Genomic DNA, 21,066 nt, shown 5'->3' on the forward strand with positions numbered 1-21,066 from the left:
CATTGGTGGCCGGGCGCGGTGGCTCAAGCCTGTAATCCCAGTACTTTGGGAGGCCGAGACGGGTGGATCACATGGTCAGGAGATCGAGACCATCCTGGCTAACACAGTGAAACCCCGTCTCTACTAAAAAATGCAAAAAAAACTAGCCAGGCGAGTTGGCGGGCGCCTGTAGTCCCAGCTACTCGGGAGGCTGAGGTAGGAGAATGGCGTAAACCCGGGAGGCGGAGCTTGCAGTGAGCTGAGATCTGGCCACTGCACTCCAGCCTGGGCGACAGAGCAAGACTCCGTCTCAAAAAAAAAAAGAAAAAAAAGAAAAAAAAAAGAAATGTACATTGGTTTTGTATTCTGAAACTTTGCAGAAGTTGTTTATCAGATCTAGGAGCCTTTGGGCAGAGACTATGGGGTTTTCTAGGTATAGAATTATATTGTCCACAAAGAGAGATAATTTGGCTTCCTCTCTTCCTATTTGCATGCTTTTTATTTCTTTCTCCTGCCTAATTGATCTGGCTAGGACTTCTCGTACTTTGTTGAATAAGAATAGTGAGGGTGGGTACCCTTGTCTTGTTCCAGTTCTCAAGGGTAATGCTTCCAGCTTTTGCCTGTTCAGTATGATGTTGGCTGTGAGTTTGACATAGATGATTCATTATTCTGAGGTATGTTCCTTCAATGCCTAGTTAGTTCAGAGTTTTTAACATGAAAGGATGTTGAATTTTATCCAAAGCCTTTTCTGCAACTATTGAGACGATCATGTAGTTTTGTTTTTCATTCTGTTTATGTGATAAATCACATTTATTTATTTGTGTATGTTGAACCAACCTTGCATCCCAGGAATAAAGCCTACTTCATCATGGTAAATTACTTTGAGAGTGCTGGTGGATTTGGTTTGCTACTATTTTATTGAGGAGTTTTGCATCTATGTTTATAAAGGATATTGGCCTCAAGTTTTATTTTCTCATTGTGTCTCTGACAGGATTTGGTATCAAAATGATGCTGGTCTCATGGAATGAGTTAAAGAGGCATCCCTCCTCCTCAAGTTTTTGAAATAGTTTTAGTAGGATTGGCACCAACTCTTCTTTATACATCTGGTAGAATTTGGCTGTGAATTTGTCTGATCCAGGACTTTTTCTGGTTGATAGGCTTTTTATTACTGATTAAATTCTAGAATTTATTATTGGTCTGTTCAGGGTTTAAATTTCTTCCTGGTTCAATCTTGGGAGGTTTTATGTTTTCAGGAATGTATCCATTTCTTCTAAGTGTTCTAGTTTGTGTGCATACAGATGTTTGTAATCATCTCTGAGGGTTTTCTGTGTTTCTTTGGAGTTGATGGTAATGTCCTTTTTGTCATTTCTGATTGTGTTTATTTGAATCTTCTTTTTTCTTTATTAATCTAGTTAGTGGTCTATCAATCTTATTTATACTTCAGATAGACAACTTTTGGATTTATTTATCTTTTGCATGGTTTTTTGTGTCTCAATTTCATTCAGTTCAGGTCTGATTTTGGTTATTTCTTATCTTCCGTTAGCTTTGGAGTTGGTGTGCTCTTGTTTCTCTAGTTTCTCTACGTGTGATGTTAAGTTGTTAATTTGAGATCTTTCTAACTTTTTGATGTGGGTGTTAGTGCTATAACTTCCCTTTTAAACTGCTTTAACTGGGTCCCAAAGATTCTGGTATGCCATGTCTTTGTTCTCACTAGTTATGAAAAATTTCTTGATTTTTGCCTTAATTTCATTGTTTACCCAAAAGTCATTCAGGAGCAGGCTATTCAATTTCCATGTAATCATGTGATTTTTAGAGATTCTCTTGGTATTGATTTCTATTTTTACTGTGCTGTGATCCAAGAATGTCGTTGGTATGATTTCAGTTTTTCTTAATTTGTTGAGGATTGCTTTATGGGTGAGCATGTGGTTGATTTTATAGTATGTGCCATTTGCAGATGAGCAGAATGTATATTCTGTTGTTGTTGAGTGGAGTGTTCTGTAGATGTCTGTTAGGTCCATTTGGTCATGTGTCAAGTTTAGGTCCCAAATACCTTTGTTGGTTTTCTTCCTCGATAATCTGTCTAATACTGTCAGTAAGCTGCAGAAGTCTCTCACTATTATTGTGTAGTTATCTAAGTCTTTTTGTAGGTCAAGAACTTATTTTATGAACCTGGGTGTTCCAGTGTTGGGTATATATACATTTAGGACAGTTAAGTATTCTTGCTGAATTGAATCTTTTATCATTATGTAATCCCCTTCTTTGTCCTTTTTGATTATTGTTAGGTTAAAGTCTGTTTGGCTTTAAATAAGAATAGCAAGCTCTTCTCTTTTTGATTTCTGTTTGCTTGATAGATTTTTATCAATCTCTTTATGGCTTGATAGATTTTTACCAATCTCCTTATGGCTTGATAGATTTTTATCAATCTATTTTGAGCCTGTGGGTGTCACTGCATGTGAGATGGATCTCTTGAATACAACATACAGTTCGGTCTTGCTTCTTGATCCAATTTGCCATTCTGTGCCTTTTGAATGTGGCATTTAGCCCATTTACATTTAAGGTTAATATTTATATGTGAAGATTTGATCCTGTCATGGTGGTGTTAGTTGGTTGTTATGTGGACTTGTTTGTGTAGTTGCTTTATAATGTCAATGGTCTATGTACTTATGTGTGTTTTTGTGGTAGTTGGTAACAGTTTTTTATTTCCATGTTAGTACTTCCTTAAGGACCTCTTGTAAGGCAAGTGTGGTAGTAATGAATTCCCTTAGCATTTGATTGTCTGAAAAGGATTTTATTTCTCCTTTGCTTATGAAGCTTAGTTTGGCTGGATATGAAATTCTTGGTTGAAATTTCTTTTCTTTTAGGATGCTGAATATAGGCCCCAATCTCTTCTTGCTTGTACATCTTCTGCTGAAAGGTCTGCCATTAGTGTGATGGATTCTTTCTGTAGGTGGCCTTTCCCTTCTCTCCAGCTACCTTTAATATTTTTTCTTTTGCATTGACCTTGAAGAATCTGAGGGCTATGTATCTTGGGGATGGTCATCTTGTATAGGATCTTGCAGGGGTTCTCCAAATTTTCTGAATTTGAATGTTGACCTCTCTAGTGAGGATGGGGAAATTGTCATAGGCAGTACCCTCAAATATGTTGTCTAACTTACTTTCTCTCTCCCCCTCTCTTTCAGGTATGTCAGTGAGTCATAGGTTTGGTCTTTTTACATAATTACATATTTCTTGGAGGCTTTGTTCATTCTTTTTTATTCTTTCTTTTTTATTTTTGTCAGACTGAGTCAATTTGAAGAACCACTTTTGAGCTCTGAGATTCTTTCCTCAGCTTAGGCTGTTCTGCTACTGATACTTCCAATTGTATTGTGAAATTATTGTAATGGGGTTTTCAGCTCTATCAGATCAGCTTGGTTCTTTCTTAAAATGATTACTTTGTCTTTCAGCTCTTGTGTTGTTTTACTGGATTCTTAGGTTCATTGTATTGGGTTTTAACTTCCTACTAAATCTCAGCAATCTTCATTGCCATCCAGACTCTGAATTCTACGTCTATCATTTCAACCATCTCAGTCTGATTAAGAACCATTGCTGGGGAGCTAGCATGGTCATTTGGAAGTAAGAACACACTCTGACTTTTTGAGTTGCCCCAGTTCTTTTGCTGGTTCTTTCTCATCTGTGTGAGCTGATATTTCTGTAATCTTTGAAGTTGCAATTCTTTGGACGGGGCTTTTTGCTTTTATATTCTTTGATGCCTTTGAGGGTTTGACTGTGATGTAAGTTGGGCCTAGTCAACTGGCTTCATTTCTGGCTGATTTCAGGGGACCTGGGCTCAGCTCAACACTCCTGGGCTGTGTGCTGTAACCCGATGGTATAGGACCAGGCACACAGCTTTGTTCTCTGGCCTCTCAAGGTTAAACACCTGATGTGCTGAAGGAGATGAGGTGTTTCCAGTCTGTCAACAACAATGCTCCAATGAGAGTTGCTGGCAAAAGTGCTTTGTCGGGGCAGTGGCAGTGGGGTGTAAGCTCGTGTAGGTGACAGCAGAGCAGCAGGGTCCATGCATGTCTGCATGTTGGCAAAGCAGAGGGAGAAGGCTGCAGGCGGGTGTGTGTGGATGCAGGCTTGTCTTCAGAAGCTCTCCAACAGTTGGGTGGGGTCTGCCAGCAAAGAAGTTATGGTGATGGCCTTTAAGAAGTGCCCCAGTTGGACATCCAAGCCTGTGCTGCAAGTGGGCACAGCCAGGCATGAACCTGAGGAAAGGCTGGCAGACAAGGGAGGCACTCAGATAAGAATGGCCTCATTCCATGGGCCAGACAACCCTGCTCTGTATTGGTCTGACAGTCAACAAAGGCCAAAGCCTACAGGGGCATGGTGAGCCTTCAGGGATGGGTGTCCTTGGCTGTGCTCTACTGCAGTCCTTCCTTTGCCAAATATTCTGAACTCCACATGGTCTGGAGTCCTGTCCCTGCCAACTCTTCAAGCAGCTCTCCTTATCAGTTCAAATATGCATGGGGGGTCATGGAGTCTCCTGCAACTGGAATTATGGAGATCCATGGTGAGAGTGGGCTACTCCACACCTATTTAACTCTCCCTTCCTCAGGAGCAACTCGGGGCCAGGAATGAGTCCTAGAACTCATTCCTGAGCATAGCATTCCGAGCTTCCTCCAATTCTAGCACAGTCTACATCCTGCCTCCATCCACTCTCGATGCCTCTCTTCTGAAGATCTACTTGGAGTGTGCCAGTCTTCTTAATACCCTGGTTTCTCATTGGGAGAAGCTCTTCCTGGCTGCATCTTGTTAGCCATCTTTGCGCTTCTCAACTACTTAAAATTCTTGAGGATGGAGAAGCTGTAGCAAATATTTGACTGCAGAGGATAACAACAACATAAAATTATCCTACATTGGCCAAAACCACTGGTCATTTCTTTGTTTACAATATTTCCCCAACTGAGCACCACAGGGGCAAGGACTTTATTTTGCTCACCAAGAAAGATCCAGGTACTGGATAGTTCTCTTAGATTATCCATTCTAGGTGCTCCACAAATAGTAATTAAATGAATGAAAACATGAATTGTCATTCTAGAAGTAAACTTAGCACTGGAAAGAGCCTCACCAAGTAAATACATATAGCATAAATTGCATTTTTGCATAGCACAATACATATAATAAATGCATATGACATATGCTTGTTATGCTATTGCTGTTCAGTTCTGTCTTTGTCATTATGACAGGTTTTGACAACATCACCTCACTTTGTAAATAGCTGCCATCCATTGTGAACTACTGCCATCCTTATTAGTCCATTCTTGCAAGAGGACAGCTTTTTATGTTGATTTTTATAATCTAGATGCAGTTCATAGAGCAGTAATATAAAATGGAAGGTGGTGACTTTATGTCTTTCATACCTCATTGCTTTTCTGCTCCAAGCATTTTTGAAACAAGGTCAACTATAGTTTGAGGAAGATGAGATAATCATATGTTTTATGGGATTTGCCAGAATATCATGTCCTTTAGGCCAGGTCCACTTACCCTTCCATAACCTTCTCTAGGGTCTGAAATTCATCATTACATACATCAAACATGATCTCCAATGAAAATATCTCTGAGAAGTAAAATATTAGACTGGATTCTATGAGGCACTCTGACTGCTTTCTACTAAATAGATAAGGAGAAATTCCTTTGACAAAGAAAAAAATTAACTGGGGGTGAGAATGTGGGGAGGAAAAAGAAACAATTTCAATGTTAAGAAATTAAAGATGTCAAGAGACATGGAAGATATTTAGGTAGAGTATCAGGTAGGTCATGACTGTCTGGGTAAACACCAAAGAAGTGTAAAGAAAATGGACAAAGGCACTGACATCTAAGTAGAAGGGAGAAAATAGAGTCTCATTGATTTAGAAATGGTGTGTGTGAAGCTGGCCATGATTTATCTTGGAATATGCAAGAATCTTGTAGAAGGAGGACTTGGTTTTGATAGGTTTAATTGTTTTTTAACAAAACATTTGGTCACTTGAGTCATATCAAGGCCATAAAACTCTAAGGGAATTTAACAACAGACAAGAAACTATTTTAATATAGAATTTTTTTTAAAAAAAAAGGCTACCCAGGATAAGACAGAGACATCACTCTATACTGATGATTGTTATCATCAATATAAATGAATCCACATTGGAAATTAGAAAAGCGAAGTCCTGGAATTAAAGCAAGGTGTTCAAAGCTCAGTTCTACAAATTACTGGGTATTTGAACTTAGTCAAATCCTCAAACTCTGCTGAGCCTTAATTTCTCCATCCATCCAACAGGAATAACTAATGTATACTCAACACAGTATATAAGATTGGTGGGAGGAACACATTGGCCTATGTAAGGAGAAGCACAGTACAGAGAGGTGGCAAGGTGTAGGGGGTAGAAGATATCTTTTGAACTAGAAAAATCTAAATTCAAAGAGGTCTTATAGTCAAATGACCTTGCGCAGTTCATTTAGGATCTCTGAGTTTTATTTCATTATCTGTAAAATTATAAAACTAATAGCTACTTTGCAATGTTTAGGGATTAGAAGTAATGTAATTTAAACTGATTCATGACAGATGCTCAACAGATGTTAATTGTTATTATTTCAAGTAAAAATCATAATTATTGTTGCAGCTCCAGAAATATGGATGAACATACTGTCATTTTGCCAAATTTAAAAATATTTATCTGCAGGTATTGAGGCTGGTTTTTGATATATGTAGTTTATAATATATATCTCATATATATAATATATATGATAGTCTACGTAGACAAAAATTTTAACACCATTTAAGGGTTATGTATAGCACATGATTTAAGTATCCAAGAATATTTGTTAGTCAATTCTATGAGTATTGTTATAGACAGGATCATAAACAGAAAAATTATATTTAATCCCAGGGAGCCCTGTGCTAAGGTTTGACTGTTGGTCTCCACAAATGTCATGTAGAAATTTGATCTCAATGCTGGAGGTGCCTAATGAGAGGTGTTTGGGTCATAGGGGAAGATTGTTTTATGAATAGATTAATGCCTTCCTTTGCAGGGGATAGTGAGTGAGTTCTTACTCTATTAGTTCCCACGAGAGCTGGCTGTTTAAAAGAGCCCAGCACCTTCCCATCTCTCTTTTGCCTCCTATCTCACCATCGTGATCTCTGCACATGCTGGTTCCCCTTTGCCTTCCACCATGAGTGGAAACAGGCTGAATCACTCACTTGATGCAGATGCTGACTCCATGCTTCTTATACAGTCTGTAGACTGTCAGCCAAATAAACCTCTTTTCTTTATAAATTACCCAGCCTCAGGTATTCCTTTATAGCAACACAAAATGGACTAAAACAACCTACAAACAGGAAAAAGTATTGAAAGACGCCTATAAGGATAAAATAGCTATGAGTTTCTTATTAAGACATGCATTCCCAAAATGATTCAACTGTTTCCAGTAGTTTAGCTGCTGTAAAACAGACCAGTAAAATCCCAGATTTTTAGCTTAGAGAATTATTTTTAATGGGAGCAGTTGGGTCCCGATGTCAAGCCACCTTTACTTTGTGACATAAAACTTTAAACTAATGAGGACAATATTTAAAGGAGCTGATGGTTTCTATGTTGTGTAACTTTACGTTACGCTGTTTTACTTTGCTTTTAATACTTATGTTTATATTTATCATGAAGATTTCTAAGTATATGATGTGGTTGAAAATGTACACTGACCTGGAAAGAAAAGGAAAAAAAGAAGGATAAAAGAAACGAATGAAGGGAGGAAGAAGAAAAGGGAAGGACTTAAAACTAAGGTGATCAACCATCCTTGTTTGTTGGGGACTGAAAGGTTCCCAAATGCAAGACGTTCAGTTCTAAAACCAGAAGAGTCCTGGGTCAACAAAGTTAGTCATCTTATCTTAAAACTTCAAACTATTTTCTTGGATTTCTATCTTTTTATTTTCTGATTTTGCTATTAAGTAACTAAAAATAGATATTTGCTCCCATTTTGTGAATGAATATGCAGAAGCTAACAGAATGAGCACAATGAAAAAATCTTGATGTAGCCTAGTCGATTTTAGAACTTAGGTTCCCTTCTATTCCGTTTGAGTAACGTATGTCATAAATCCACTCAAACTTATTCCAAGAGAATATTTGACTGGGATAGGAGTAGGAAGAGATGATTAGTGATTCTGTACAAAGATTTATATCTCATCAATTCTTTTTCTACTGAGTATTGTCCCCATGGGCTGGTGGTGGGGTGAGAATCATGTATTGTTTTCGAGTTGTCTTGCTGTTTGGGCAATGAGTTTAAACTACTTGCTAATCAGGTAAGGAGCAACCAAAGGTCCATGCCAGAGGAAAGGTTCAAGGCCACACTGGTTTGGTTGACAGAACATGAATGACTTTGAGGGGGAAAATGGATTTCATGCCCTGCAGCTATCCCAAATGGCATCTTTGAGCAACTTTGAAAAAGCCACTACTTCCTCTAGAGCCACTCTACCCAACAGAGTGTTCCACCAACATCTGGCTACTGAACATTTGAAATGTGACTGGTATAAAATACACACCAGATTTCAAAGACTTGATGCCTTCTGAAAGGCAGAGAATATCTCAACAATAATTTTATATTGCTTGTTAAAATGGTAATACTTTGGATATATTGAGTTAAATCAAATATATTTATTATTAAAATTAAATGTACCTATCTATTTATTTAATATGACTACTAGAAGTTTTAAACTTATATAAGTGACTTGCCTGGCATAGTGCTGCTCTAGATACTTTAAATTCATCTGCCAGAAAATAATTTATTAAACATACAAATCTACTGATGTACAACTGCATAACCATACATGACTGCCCTGTTTTGGGGAGCTATAATGTGGCCTCAACTCCTACCATGCTGGTCTTTTCTCTTCAATAAGCCTATGAATTATAATCCTAATAAAATAGTGAATAGTTAACATTTGTTTAATAATTTTCTCATCCACGCATATTCTAAGTGCTTTGTATTAATTCATTTAGTCCTCACATCCATTACACCTCTATTACCAAGGGGAAACAGGAGAATAGAGCAGTTGAGCCATCTGCTAATGATTGTATAAATACATACAAGGTAGAGCTGGGATTTGAACCTAGGCAGAATGACTGTGGGGTACACAACCTGCACAGTTACCGAAAAAAGCTGAGTAATCGGACATGAGAAAATATTCTTCTCCACTGACTATAGAAACTAAAGGAGCAACACAGAAATGATACTCATGAGGCCTCAGTAATGTAAATGATACCTCTAACTTCAGCCCAACCAGAGCAATATAGTCAAAAGACTAGAAAATATCTTTGATTTTTGGAATGTGATAGTAGTTTATCTGATGGACAGTCTCTTATATTTGAGGTCTCTGATTACACTTGAACAGGTTGATAAATGTCTTACATATAGGATTTCCCACAAGGTTTTAAGTCCAAAAAGAGCTTAAAAATGAAATATGGCAGTTTTCTCTGGAGGAACCTGTAAGTGAGGCAGGTTTAGGACACAAAGTGTGTCACAGACTGCTTCAGAGAGCTCCTGCTTAGGGTGACTCTGCACTTTTTCCCTCTTAGACCCTCAGGCAGAGGGGCCTCCTACAATGAGGGGAAAACTCATTCACCTTGAGCATAGTCAAATAAAAGAATGGCAACCTTACTTGAGATGTTTAAACTCTTCTCGTAAACTGGTTCAAAAAAAAAATTGGCTAAAGGGTCATTTTTCTTATATATAAACCCAAATAACTCTGCTAGGCTTCTGCAGTCTTTAAGTAGAGTATTATAAATATATTTTAGGCAGGGGGAAAAATGAACTGCTGTAATATCAGTTCTCCAGTGAAATTCCTCCCCATACTCCAATACATCTTTTCCCAAGACAAACCATGATTATACAGTTGATTGTGACGGTTTCATTGGGGACCATTCATTTTTTCTGTCTTACACAGCTAAAATTTTTTGGATGAGTGATTATTCCGGTTTTTTTTTTTTAAATGAGTAGAGAACAATAGATTCTGCCTATTGAGCTGATTCTGCAAGTTAAAACCTCTCTGCACGCAAAAGAGGGGCCAGCAGCTGTTTCCCTGTCTTGCTGGCAACGTTAATTCGTACCTTCAAGTACAAAAATGCACATTTAAAAAATATGTTTAAACACAAGATAGACATGCAAGCATTAGTCTGACCCCATGAGATGACTCAAAGGCCTGTGTTTATGTTCAATTCTTTTGAAGATGTAATAGTCTAACATTAGTGTTGGTATTAAAACTACATTTCATCTCTTACAGACTCTGTTTCCTTTAGACATAAAATAGCAACAAAATTATATCCAATCCCCAAATTAATCCCTCCATTTGATTCCAGAAATGATTATTTGCTTCCCAAAAGACAAATCAAACTTACGCTTTGAGGACAACCAGAAAGCTGTATCCAATGCACATAATCCCCACTAGAAAATAGGAGAGCGGCAACCTGAAATTCATCCATCCAATTGTTCGTTTATTGTCATAATAGCCATAAAAGAGAACGGAATATTGTGCCAAACCCTGAAATCCAACAACAAAGCCACTTAGCAGATGTCGTGAAGAGCAACTCAAAGGAAAAGATCAACTCGTAAGAGAAATAACAAAATGACGTTAATTTTCAAACTTGGGTCACAGCTCTGACATGAGCCCTATTGTTTTGCTCCATGAAGTGAATGTTTCAGCTGCCATGTTGACTGGCAGCTTTTTGGTTTATTTGAAAACCAGTGACTTCTAAATAGATACAATTTTTAAGCAAATATAGGCTTGCTCAGCTGTGGAGCCATTACCGTGAAATGCCCTTTGATTTAAACATCAAAACACACTTCATGGTATCATTAGATTTACAATTTTAAGAGCTTGCTTAATACTGGGGGATGGGGATCTGAAAAATGCTTCCTCAAAGTGCAGTGGCAGATTTCCATTTCCAATCACCTGACCATAATTAGATCAGTTCTTCTTCAACCACAGAGGTTGTGTCTCAGCTCTCACTTCACAAAAATCAAAGAGCAGGTGAGATGACATTAGAACTCATCTGCACACTTCCCGTTCATCAAGACTATCACAGCATTCCCTTATAACAAGCATGTTTACTCGTGCATTAGATTCTCATTCCTAAAAATTACCTGCCAGGGTTGAAATCATCCTCTCCCAAAGTCACCTGAATAACTCCCTCTTTATCCTCAGAACATTGGCATATTCTGATGCTGCTTCCTTTATAATATGTACCTTTTTCCTTCCTCACATTCACTGTTTTTCACTCTCAGCATTGAAGCATTGTTACTGTATCACTACAGCTATCCACTCCCCAGTGCCCCTCTTACTTCTCTGTGACAATAACTATGCTTTGTGAAATGAGAAGATAATCACTTTTCAATATGGGGCTTCCTCTTGAGATCAGGTGAATCAACCCTGAATCTTAGAAAACCCAGTTGGTTGTCTTTAACATCATTTATACCAACCCAGGGACTTTGACACTCACAGCCAAAGAAGGGAAGTGAAGTCAGGGAGAGTGGAGGTATGGAAAAGAAAGAAGAAATGTCGTGGATGCTAATTCCTAGAGGAAGAATTAAGAGAAGTAATTTAGAAAATTGCCTTTAACAAAGATCATGGCTAACTCAAATCGGAGGCCAACAGAGACCTGAAAAAACTATTGCTTTCAAAATATGGCACAAATTTTCTTAAATACTATACTCTATAAGAACTAGAACAAAATAAAATCTCCAAATAATCTCAGAGGAACTTGGGGGCTTAACTTGGGACTGCATGGAATGAATCATACATAAACACCAAAGGTCTGGGCTTCCCTGGGCCACGCAGGCCTGTATCTGCATTTTTCAGTTCAAGAAAAAATAAAGCCAACTTGTGATGTTTAATTGTATGTGTCAACTTGAGTGGGCCATGGGGTGTCCATATTAAACACTCTTTCTGGGTTTGCCTGGGAGGGTGTCCCTGGATATGATGAGCAGTTAAATAGGTGGACTCAGTAAAGTAGATTGCCCTCCCCAACATGGTTGGACATCATTTTATCCACTGAGGACAAAAAGACGAAGAACAAAAGGAGGAAGGAGCGATTTGCTCCTTTTTCTCCTGCCTCACTCACTGCTTGAGCTGGGACATCTCATCTCATCTCCTCCTGCCCTCAGAGTGGGATTCAGACCATTGGCTCCTCTGGTTCTCAGGCCTTCAGATTCAGACTGAATTACAGCACTGGTTTCTCTGGGTCTCCAGCTTGCACATGGCAGGTTAGCAGATTTCTCAGCCTCCATGATTGTGTGAGTCAATTCCTCAAAATGAATCTCTTATATCTGTAATAAATCTATTATTTACATTAACTTATAAATTACATATATCTGCCAGACACGGTGGCTCACACCTGTAATTCCCGCACTTTGGGAGGCCAAGGCAGGCAGATCACTTGAGGTCAGGAGTTCAGGACCAGCCTGGCCAACATGGCGAAACCCTGGCTCTACTAAAAATACAAAAATTTGCTAGGTATGGTGGCACACGCCTGTAATCCCAGTTCTCAGGAGGCTGAGGCAGAAGAATTGTTTGAACCCAGGAGGTGCAGGTTGCAGTGACCCGAGATCACACCACTGCACTAAAGCCTAGGTGACAAAGTGACAAGGTGAGACCCTGTCTCAAAAAAACAAAAACCCAACAAATTTATATATATATATATAAAGATTTATATAATCAATTTAAGTAATAATGAATCCAAATAAATTTATTATATAAATATTAGATTTATACAATAAATTTTATACATGTGTGTGTCTGTGTGTATACATATCTTCTACTGGTTATATTTCTCTGGAGAACCCTGACTAGGATTGCAACCCAAAAGAACATTTAGGGATAAACAACCAGTAGAAACCTCAAGCAGAGGGAGTAGGGGAGCTAATCTCACGTCTAAGGTAAGACATGGATTGACCAACTGCCCAAGACCCAGAAATCTTCATCCCAGGAGAATATGCTTGGGAGGATTTTCCAGCTCCCAGGTGCATGACATCTTCTTGTTTCACATTTATCTAGTTAAGATCTCTGCTTCTTCCCACTTGTGTTAAATCCAATCTCCTTCTATTGTGTCTTAAACCTTTATGCTGGTTCTTCTGTCCCAGGGTGACAATAACAGAACGTGCTAAGAATAAACACTTAGTCTCTTGTTTGGTTTAAAGATTATATCCTGACCTGTTTATTTAACCCTCATGGGACAACACAACAATTTCCAAATGTCTCTGTTTTTCATTGCCCTATCTCTTTGCCACAAACCACAAACGTGACACTCAGTGACAATGGTTGCTGTGATACGTAACATCACCGTATACATTTCGTGAACATTTAGCACTTGCCAAACACCTTGTTTTATCTTACAGAGTCCTCGGGGGAACACTCTGAAGTTGCCGCTACTAGGATGATCGTATCCTCCACTCTTGATGTTTTCTTCCATGTGAAGACCCATTAACCTAACACTCCCGGCCACCCTCCACTGCCTCACTCTAGCCTGGGGGAAAAGCGACTGATTTGACAGTAGAGCGTGGATGGAGAAATGCGGACATCTCTTCCTCCTCTTGAGAGGGCACATGCTGTGCTCTGCCCCTCCAAGGAGAGGCCTGTCGTGGCAGAGGGGTCTGGCTGTGAAGTTCACTTGTCCATAAAGACACTACATTCTTTTATGTCAGCTTCGACAATAATAAAGGGGGCATGTTGACCTCCACTGGTCTTACCCTTTGTTATATTTCTGGTTAGCTCACAATCTTGTTGGACAAGGGAGGAATTCTTATTTACCATAATTTTCCCCTCTCCTGCACACACAAAAATTCAATAGCTACTATCACTATACCTATTTTACAGATGAAGAAACTGAGCCTTAGAGAGGTTAAGTAATTTGTCCAAGTTCACATGACTAATGAGTGACAGTGTCTGAACTTGAACTGAGTCTAATCCAAATCCTATATGCTTAACCACTATACTATACTGCTTCTCCTGTGCTTTCTTTATCTAGCAAGAGTTATATCATGCTAGTGCCATACCTTTTCGGTGAAAGAAAGAAACAAGAAACTCTATGAACCTATTACGGACTTTGATCTACACCCCTAGACTGGTCCCTGGTGGTGCCAGGGCCTCTTGGAAAGAACCCCAGGCATCCCTTTTGAGAATATTTCAGAGGGGGTCACCCCCACCTGATATCTTTTATCTAATTCATAATGACAATATTGGGATTAAAAGACACACTGAAAATATCATAAAAGGAGAAAGTAGATATAGAACAAGCATCTGGTGAGCTTGTTAGGTTAGCACAATAGCTACTAGGGGCAGCCAGCTCATCTGGCATATGTACCATTCAACATATGTTCAATGGCTGGCACTTCATAAATATTAGATCATAACCAAAGCCCCAGAATGGTTCTGGTTTGGTTTTGTTTTTCTGACTGGGGGCAGGCAGAGTCATGATTAGTTTGCAAAGGTTTCTGCAGTTTGCCTATTTGATATATATGAAGTCAAATCTATAAATGAATATTGTTAAAAAGCACAGTTTTTGTTTATTTATTTATTTTTAATTAATTAACTAATTTTCTATTATACTTTAAGTTCTGGGATACATGTGCAGAATGTGCAAGTTTGTTACATAGGTTATACACGTGTCATGGTGGTTTGCTGCACCCATCAACCCATCATCTACATTATGTATTTCTTCTAATGCTATCCCTCCCCTAGCCCCCAACCCCCTGACAGGCCCCAGTGTGTGATGTTCCCCTCCCTGTGTCCAAGCGTTCTCATTGTTCAACTCCCACTTATGAGTGAGAGCATGCAGCGTTTGGTTTTCTGCTCTTATGTTAGTTTGCTGAGAATGATAGCTTCCAGCGTCATCCATGTCCCTGCAAAGGACATGAACTCATTCATTTTTATGGCTACATAGTATTCCATGGTGTATATGTGCCATATTTTCTTTATTCAGTCTATCACTGATGGACATTTGAGTTGGTTCCAAGTCTTCGCTATTGTGAACAGAAGAGCACAGTTTTTAAAGGCTTTATCCAATCCATCTTTGTAGCATGTTGAGGGATGGCTTTAAATACAACTTGAAAGGCTTAGAAGGAGAATGCTCCTCATCTTCTACCCAGTGGCATGGCACACTCCACTCATCTTTCCCTGTCCCTTGAAACTACAGCAGCAGACATCTGGAAGTGACTAAAATAGCAATGACTCCTAGCCCAGCCAAGTTTCGATTCAATTTTGATGTCAGCACGTGCTGCTTTCCCCATGGGAGCACTCTCCCACCCCAAAATCTGTGACAGAGAAACCAGAGTCAGCGCCAAGTTCCCAGTGAGCACAGAAAATTTCTGTCCAACTCTGGGGTGCCATGCTCGTGTGTTGTCTATTAAGACTCTAATTTCTGTTTGAATGCTGCAGCTGGTCCAGTCCATAATCACCGACACATTTCCACAAGAAAGACTGTTTTTATTACGGTTACCAGGGCTCGATTCACACATTTACTTTCCTAACTAACACTTATTGAGAACTTACTATTTGCCCAATATACATAGATGGATTAGGAGACAGGATTACAGAGGCCCCCAAAAGTCTCTGCATGCAAAACATAATTATCTGTTGTCTGAAATTATATTAGAACTGCATCCCTTTGGTGTATCTCATGATTACAAATAAATGTTCACCATGAAAGATAACACTCTATCCGCAGGATGATCAGTGAATTTCTTCATTCTTAGTAGCTCTTGTTAATTTGTAATAGCTGTCATACCATTATTTTGAAAGAATGTATAAGGTAAAACTGGTAGGAAAAGAAGGTATAATTTTTGAAGCATATCTGCTGAGGGTATGTGAGGGGAGGTGACACTGCAAGATTCAAGTCTGGGTGTATTTCTACTTTTCTCTGAGTTGTTGCTGGTTATTTACACCTTAGCATGAACGAAGGTTTCAAGTGTGGATGAAAGACAAGGACTGGCACTCAACATTTCATAGAGTAGGACACAACATATGAGAGAAACAAGGAGTGAAAAGGCTAATTACACCCAGAACAAACCTCAACTGATCTCACAAGAACAGCAGCCATCCCTGCCCTCATGGGCTGTATGCTGAGAGCAGTGCATGGCCACACTCCTCCTCCTCTCCAGCCAGACCCATTAGGCTTCTGCCTAATACTGTGCTCATCTCTGAGTTTTTTCTTTTCATTTTTCTCCAACCCAGATTCATAGACATTCTCCTGCCTCAGCCTCCCGAGTAGCTGGGACTACAGGCGCCCGCCAGCACGCCCGGCTAATTTTTTTTTTTTTTTTTTTTTGTATTTTTAGTAGAGACGGGGTTTCACCGTGTTAGCCAGGATGGTCTCGATCTCCTGACCTTGTGATCCGCCCGTCTCGGCCTCCCAAAGTGCTAGGATTACAGGCGTGAGCCACGGCGCCCGGCCGGTGTTCTATGGTTCTTAACGGGGATAGTGTAGATTACAAAGAGGAAGCTGAGCCGAGCCTAGGCAGATCTAATTTTCAGCAGAAGGAATCAAGTTGTGTTAAGGACAGTAGACAGTGACCTCTGCCCCTCAAGCAGCTGTGAAGGAGGCAGTTCCTTTTGGTGTCCATCCTTCCATCCTTGTATTGGTACCCTCGTCCCCCTGCCTCCTGCCTAGACAGGGGACATGGCTGCTGCCCCACTTCCACTTTCTTGCTGTGGATACAAGTTCCTTCCTTCTGTTTCCTTGTCCCTCCAACAAATGGGAATTTTCATGAGCTAAGTATCCTGAAGAGGCATTTAAAGAAGCATCTGCTATGTACCGGAGACGTGCTGATATGCTGATATTTCTTTTTTTTTTTTTTTTGAGACAGAGTCTTGCTCTGTCACCCAGGCTGGAGTGCAGTGGCGTGATCTCGGCTCACTGCAAGCTCCGCCGCCTGGGTTCACACAATCTCCTGCCTCAGCCTCCCGAGTAGCTGGGACTACAGGCACCCACCACCATGTCTGGCTAATTTTTTGTATTTTTAGTAGGACGGAGTTTCACCATGTTAGCCAGGATGGTCTCAATCTCCTGACCTTGTAATCTGCCTGCCTTGGCCTCCCAAAGTACTGGGATTACAGGTGTGAGCCACTGCGACCAGCCGAGATGTGCTAATACTTTACACACATAATCTCATGTATTTTTTATACAAGCCTGGTAGCTAGGCTTGTATAAACGGTATTTTATACATGGCAACTACAAGGTTCAGGATGATTGTCTAATATCTCACAGGTCATATGTGGCAGGATTGAAACCCAGGTTTGTTGGAATCCCATGTCTAGTTTTTGTCATTATGCTACACTGCATTTTTAACTCTTCTGGCTTCTAAAGAAAGTAGTTCCATTTGCCTTTTGGGCCATGGCCCATGCCTGATACTAACAGTGGAAATTCTAGACCCTATGTCCAATGCCATTACACATCTCACTCCACTTGCATGTCTCACAGGAAGCCTGAACATAGCGCATTCAAGAAAGTTTCCCAAACCTGCTCCTTCCCCCTATCTCAGGTGCGCTCCACTGCCTGTAGGATAAAGTATGACTTGAGCATAATGAAATTGTTCTCCCTGATTAGACCCTTTTTTGAATTTATTTTTTTAGTATGACAGGCTCACTTCTTGCCACTCTCCTCTCTCCCTAAATATGAAATTTGCTGAATCACTCTTGGTTGTTGAGAGCATAGCACCATCTCATGCCTCCATGCCTTTGTGCATGCTGATCTCTCTGCTTGGAATTCGTTTCCCAATTGCCTGCCCCATTCTAGAGCCTGCTCTATTCCCGCCTTTTCTTTAAAACTGGTTTAAGATACCTGTAAAGCCTTCGTTAAGCTCTCGACCACAGCCAGTTGTGATAGGCGTAATGAATGCCCCTTCCTTTCTCTCAGCATTTCCTTCAGAGGCACGGAGCTTCACTCAGTGCAATACGCCTCAGCCTTTCTCTGTCCCTAGACTCACTCCACCCCAGGAGAGGTGCAGTGATTTCTCTTGATAAACTGGGAACGAATTAACTGGGCAGGCCCAGCCCAAACATATCTTTCTTCCTCTAGGAGATAAGTTGCCCTCGAGGTAAACTGGCTAATTTGGGGTTCCAAATCAGCAAGACCATTTGGCTAAGAATTCCGGATTGTTCCTCCAATTCGATTTATATTAATAATGAATGTGGAAATATTTTTGCCCATCTGCCTCTTCTTTTTAAACAAATTATTCAGAATTCACATGGGAAATAGAGGTTCTCTTTACTGGGCTCTCTCAAGAGTCTAGTATCTGAACTCCAGTAAACCCCAACACTCAACCCTTATTCCATTATGTTCCCAAGTGCCTAAGACATATGTCCACCAGCCTCAGATTGTCATTTTGTATGGCAATTATTTGTTTGCATATCCAATTAGATCATAATGCCCCTGTGGGCAGGGAATATATGTTAGTTGTCTTTGTATTCCCAACATCTGACATTCAATTTATATTTGTGGAGTGATTGAATGAACAAAATAAAAATTGCTTCTGGTAATCATTAGGAATCCTCATTTAGAATAAGCTCCTTTAAATTGTCATGTACACCAACTTTTTTTATTCTTCTGCTCTCTGCTACCCGTTTCAATAAAATAGAGTAAATCATCCAAGACAGTAACATGACAATAATAATCTTACATTTGGATTTAATGAATCAAAACACCAAAGAAGTATCTGAGAGACATTGAAGCTAGAAAAACTCTTTAATTTTTCCTACTGTCTAATTGCATAAAACTCTTACAAAATGAGATAATCTCAGTGCTATAAAATGAGTTTTATGTATAATTTCTTTCCACAAAGAAAAAAAAGTTGTCTTCTTTCATTTTGCAAGGAGGAGATTAAAAGCATATTAGAGGGTTTTGTTGGCCGGTTGACTTCTGGAGTTATAAATTTGCCCCTGGTTCTTTAAACTACTCAGAGCGAAGCTTTATGAATTCATACATGAAACAAGACGTGTATGGTCATCTGGACACAGCCTATACCGAGAGATACCTTAGTATCATATATTTAAAAAGGAGTTTTTGAACAAATAAAATAATTTAAAATGTAAAGAATATATTGCAACTACTTGGAAAAAATGAATAGATTTACAATCTCTACTTGTCACAGTAGATGTATTAGATTTATGATTTGGTGCTATGTGTTTAAATTATTGACTATAATTTAATGCATTGTCAAATTCAAACCTAATTCAATGACTCATCCTTTAATCTATCAGCTCAGCAGCCAATATTTAGATATAGAAAACTTCTTCCAGGTAAATTTAGCTCTTCCAACCTTAGTTTCTAACCTAGTCATATCGAAAGACTCTTCCTTGATCTCCTCACATTCATCTTGCCCTTCTACAATCTGTTGATTACCTCAAAATCCAAGTCTGATATGTCACTACCCACCTACCCCCACTTAAATTACTTTTAATTGCTCTGAGAAAAAAAATAATTAGCGCAGTCTAGATTTTAGAGGATCCCACGTGCTTTGGTTCCCTTCTGTCTCTCCAATGCCTTGAGTTCTGATGTCCCTTCACATTCTGAGCTCTACTCAGCTCTACTCACATTCTGAGTTTTACTGTCCCCCAAATAAGGCCACCTCTTGTCATCACAGGATCTCTGTACTTGATGTTCCTACTGCTGAGAATGCCTCTCCCTTCTTTCAAATTCAGAGGTTGTCCTGACTCCTTAGAGCCCAATTTGAGCATTACTTTCTCAGAAAAAAACATTTTCTTTTATCTGCCTCCTTCCTTTAGCTCCTAAACTACATCAGGTTGCCTTCTGTAAGTTCTCATAACACTATATAGCTTTCCTTCATAGCATTTGGCACAAATACAATTGAATTTATTTTTGTGATTATTTGACTGCTCCCCTGAACTTTATGTTCCCAAGCACGGAGACCTTGGGTTTTGCTCACCTTTGCTTAATGCCTGGCACCTGGCAAATGCTCAACAAATGTTTACTATGTTAATGAAAAGAAGGCTTATTTCTGTGGTCACATCCAAAGAAGGAATGCTGTTTTCATATTGTAAGTATAGCATTAGGATCATATGAATCCTGAATATTTGCAAAAGAAAAGCTCACCTTTGGTTTGGCCAAGTGTAGCCTGAGAGAGGTGATGACAACTAAAATTTGTTGCTAAGCAAAACAAAACAAAACAAACAAACGAACAAAGCATCGCTAGGACCTGAAGAAATCAGTCCCCAAGTTGAAAACATCAAGAAAGCTAAAAGCAGACCCAGAAATCGATCTCGTCACAAGCTAGAGCTGTGTCATAAAGTCACCCAGGAGTAGCAAATTAACAAGTTTACAAAGCAAAAGAAACAATCTAGGACCTAGAATAGAATATGAAATGCCTCTTCTTTTAATCAAACTTAATGAGCCTGTTGAACCAAAGAGACCTGCACTGGACACTGAGGAAGTGAAGTAAATAAGGGATAGAGAGCCCTTACATACTGCCAGTCCCAGCATCACATGCCAGAGCAGCACCCCGCCCTGCTCAGCAAAGCCGCTGAAGGAATCTCACTACATCCACAGATGAGAGGGTCCTCACTCTCTCCAATGTTATGATCTCTGCTCCTAAGGAAAGAGATGTATCTCTAGGTGGATTTGAAAATTTATACATCTGAATTTGTCCACAAGAGGCTTAGCAGTCTTGCTTGGGGTCATCCCACCAAAGAATTATTCATGATCTAGGAGTTCAATCTCTGCTGCCCTAGCACTGAGGTAGGCCCAGACAATGGTTGTGGTAAACAGGTCATTCTGGCTGCATTTGAAACCTGTTGAAACTAAGTAACAGCAACAACAGCAGTATGAACAGCTATGATCTAAAGTGGAGGAGCCCAGTCACATTTTCAAGGTAGCAGCTGGGTGTGCTGCTCAGCTCTCCTTTGAGAGACAGCCTCCAGATGCCACCTCCTTGGATCCACCAGAGTGGACCAAACTGTTTTCATATTGAGGTCACACACACCATTACCTCTACCTAGATAATGACCGAGCATGATGGGAAATACTGGAGCTGGGTTATTGCTAACCAATATGGAATTTCTCTAATGGGCATACT

The 21,066-nt window shown here is 39.6% G+C and overlaps 1 protein-coding gene across 1 annotated transcript in view; it reads right to left on the reverse strand.

Moving 5' to 3' along the window:
• The window catches only part of TMC1 (transmembrane channel like 1), a gene marked incomplete at its 5' end in the record, with an annotated part of 220,939 nt that overhangs the window by 65,310 nt on the left and 134,563 nt on the right, over nucleotides 1-21,066 (reverse strand). The window contains one exon of the mRNA XM_031654756.1: nucleotides 10,383-10,525. Coding sequence (XP_031510616.1) covers nucleotides 10,383-10,525 — 143 coding nt within the window. The remainder of the gene's footprint in view (nucleotides 1-10,382; nucleotides 10,526-21,066) is intronic.

The sequence above is a fragment of the Papio anubis genome, chromosome 13, assembly GCF_008728515.1.
Source record: "Papio anubis isolate 15944 chromosome 13, Panubis1.0, whole genome shotgun sequence".
NCBI classification, from domain to species: Eukaryota; Metazoa; Chordata; class Mammalia; order Primates; family Cercopithecidae; genus Papio; species Papio anubis.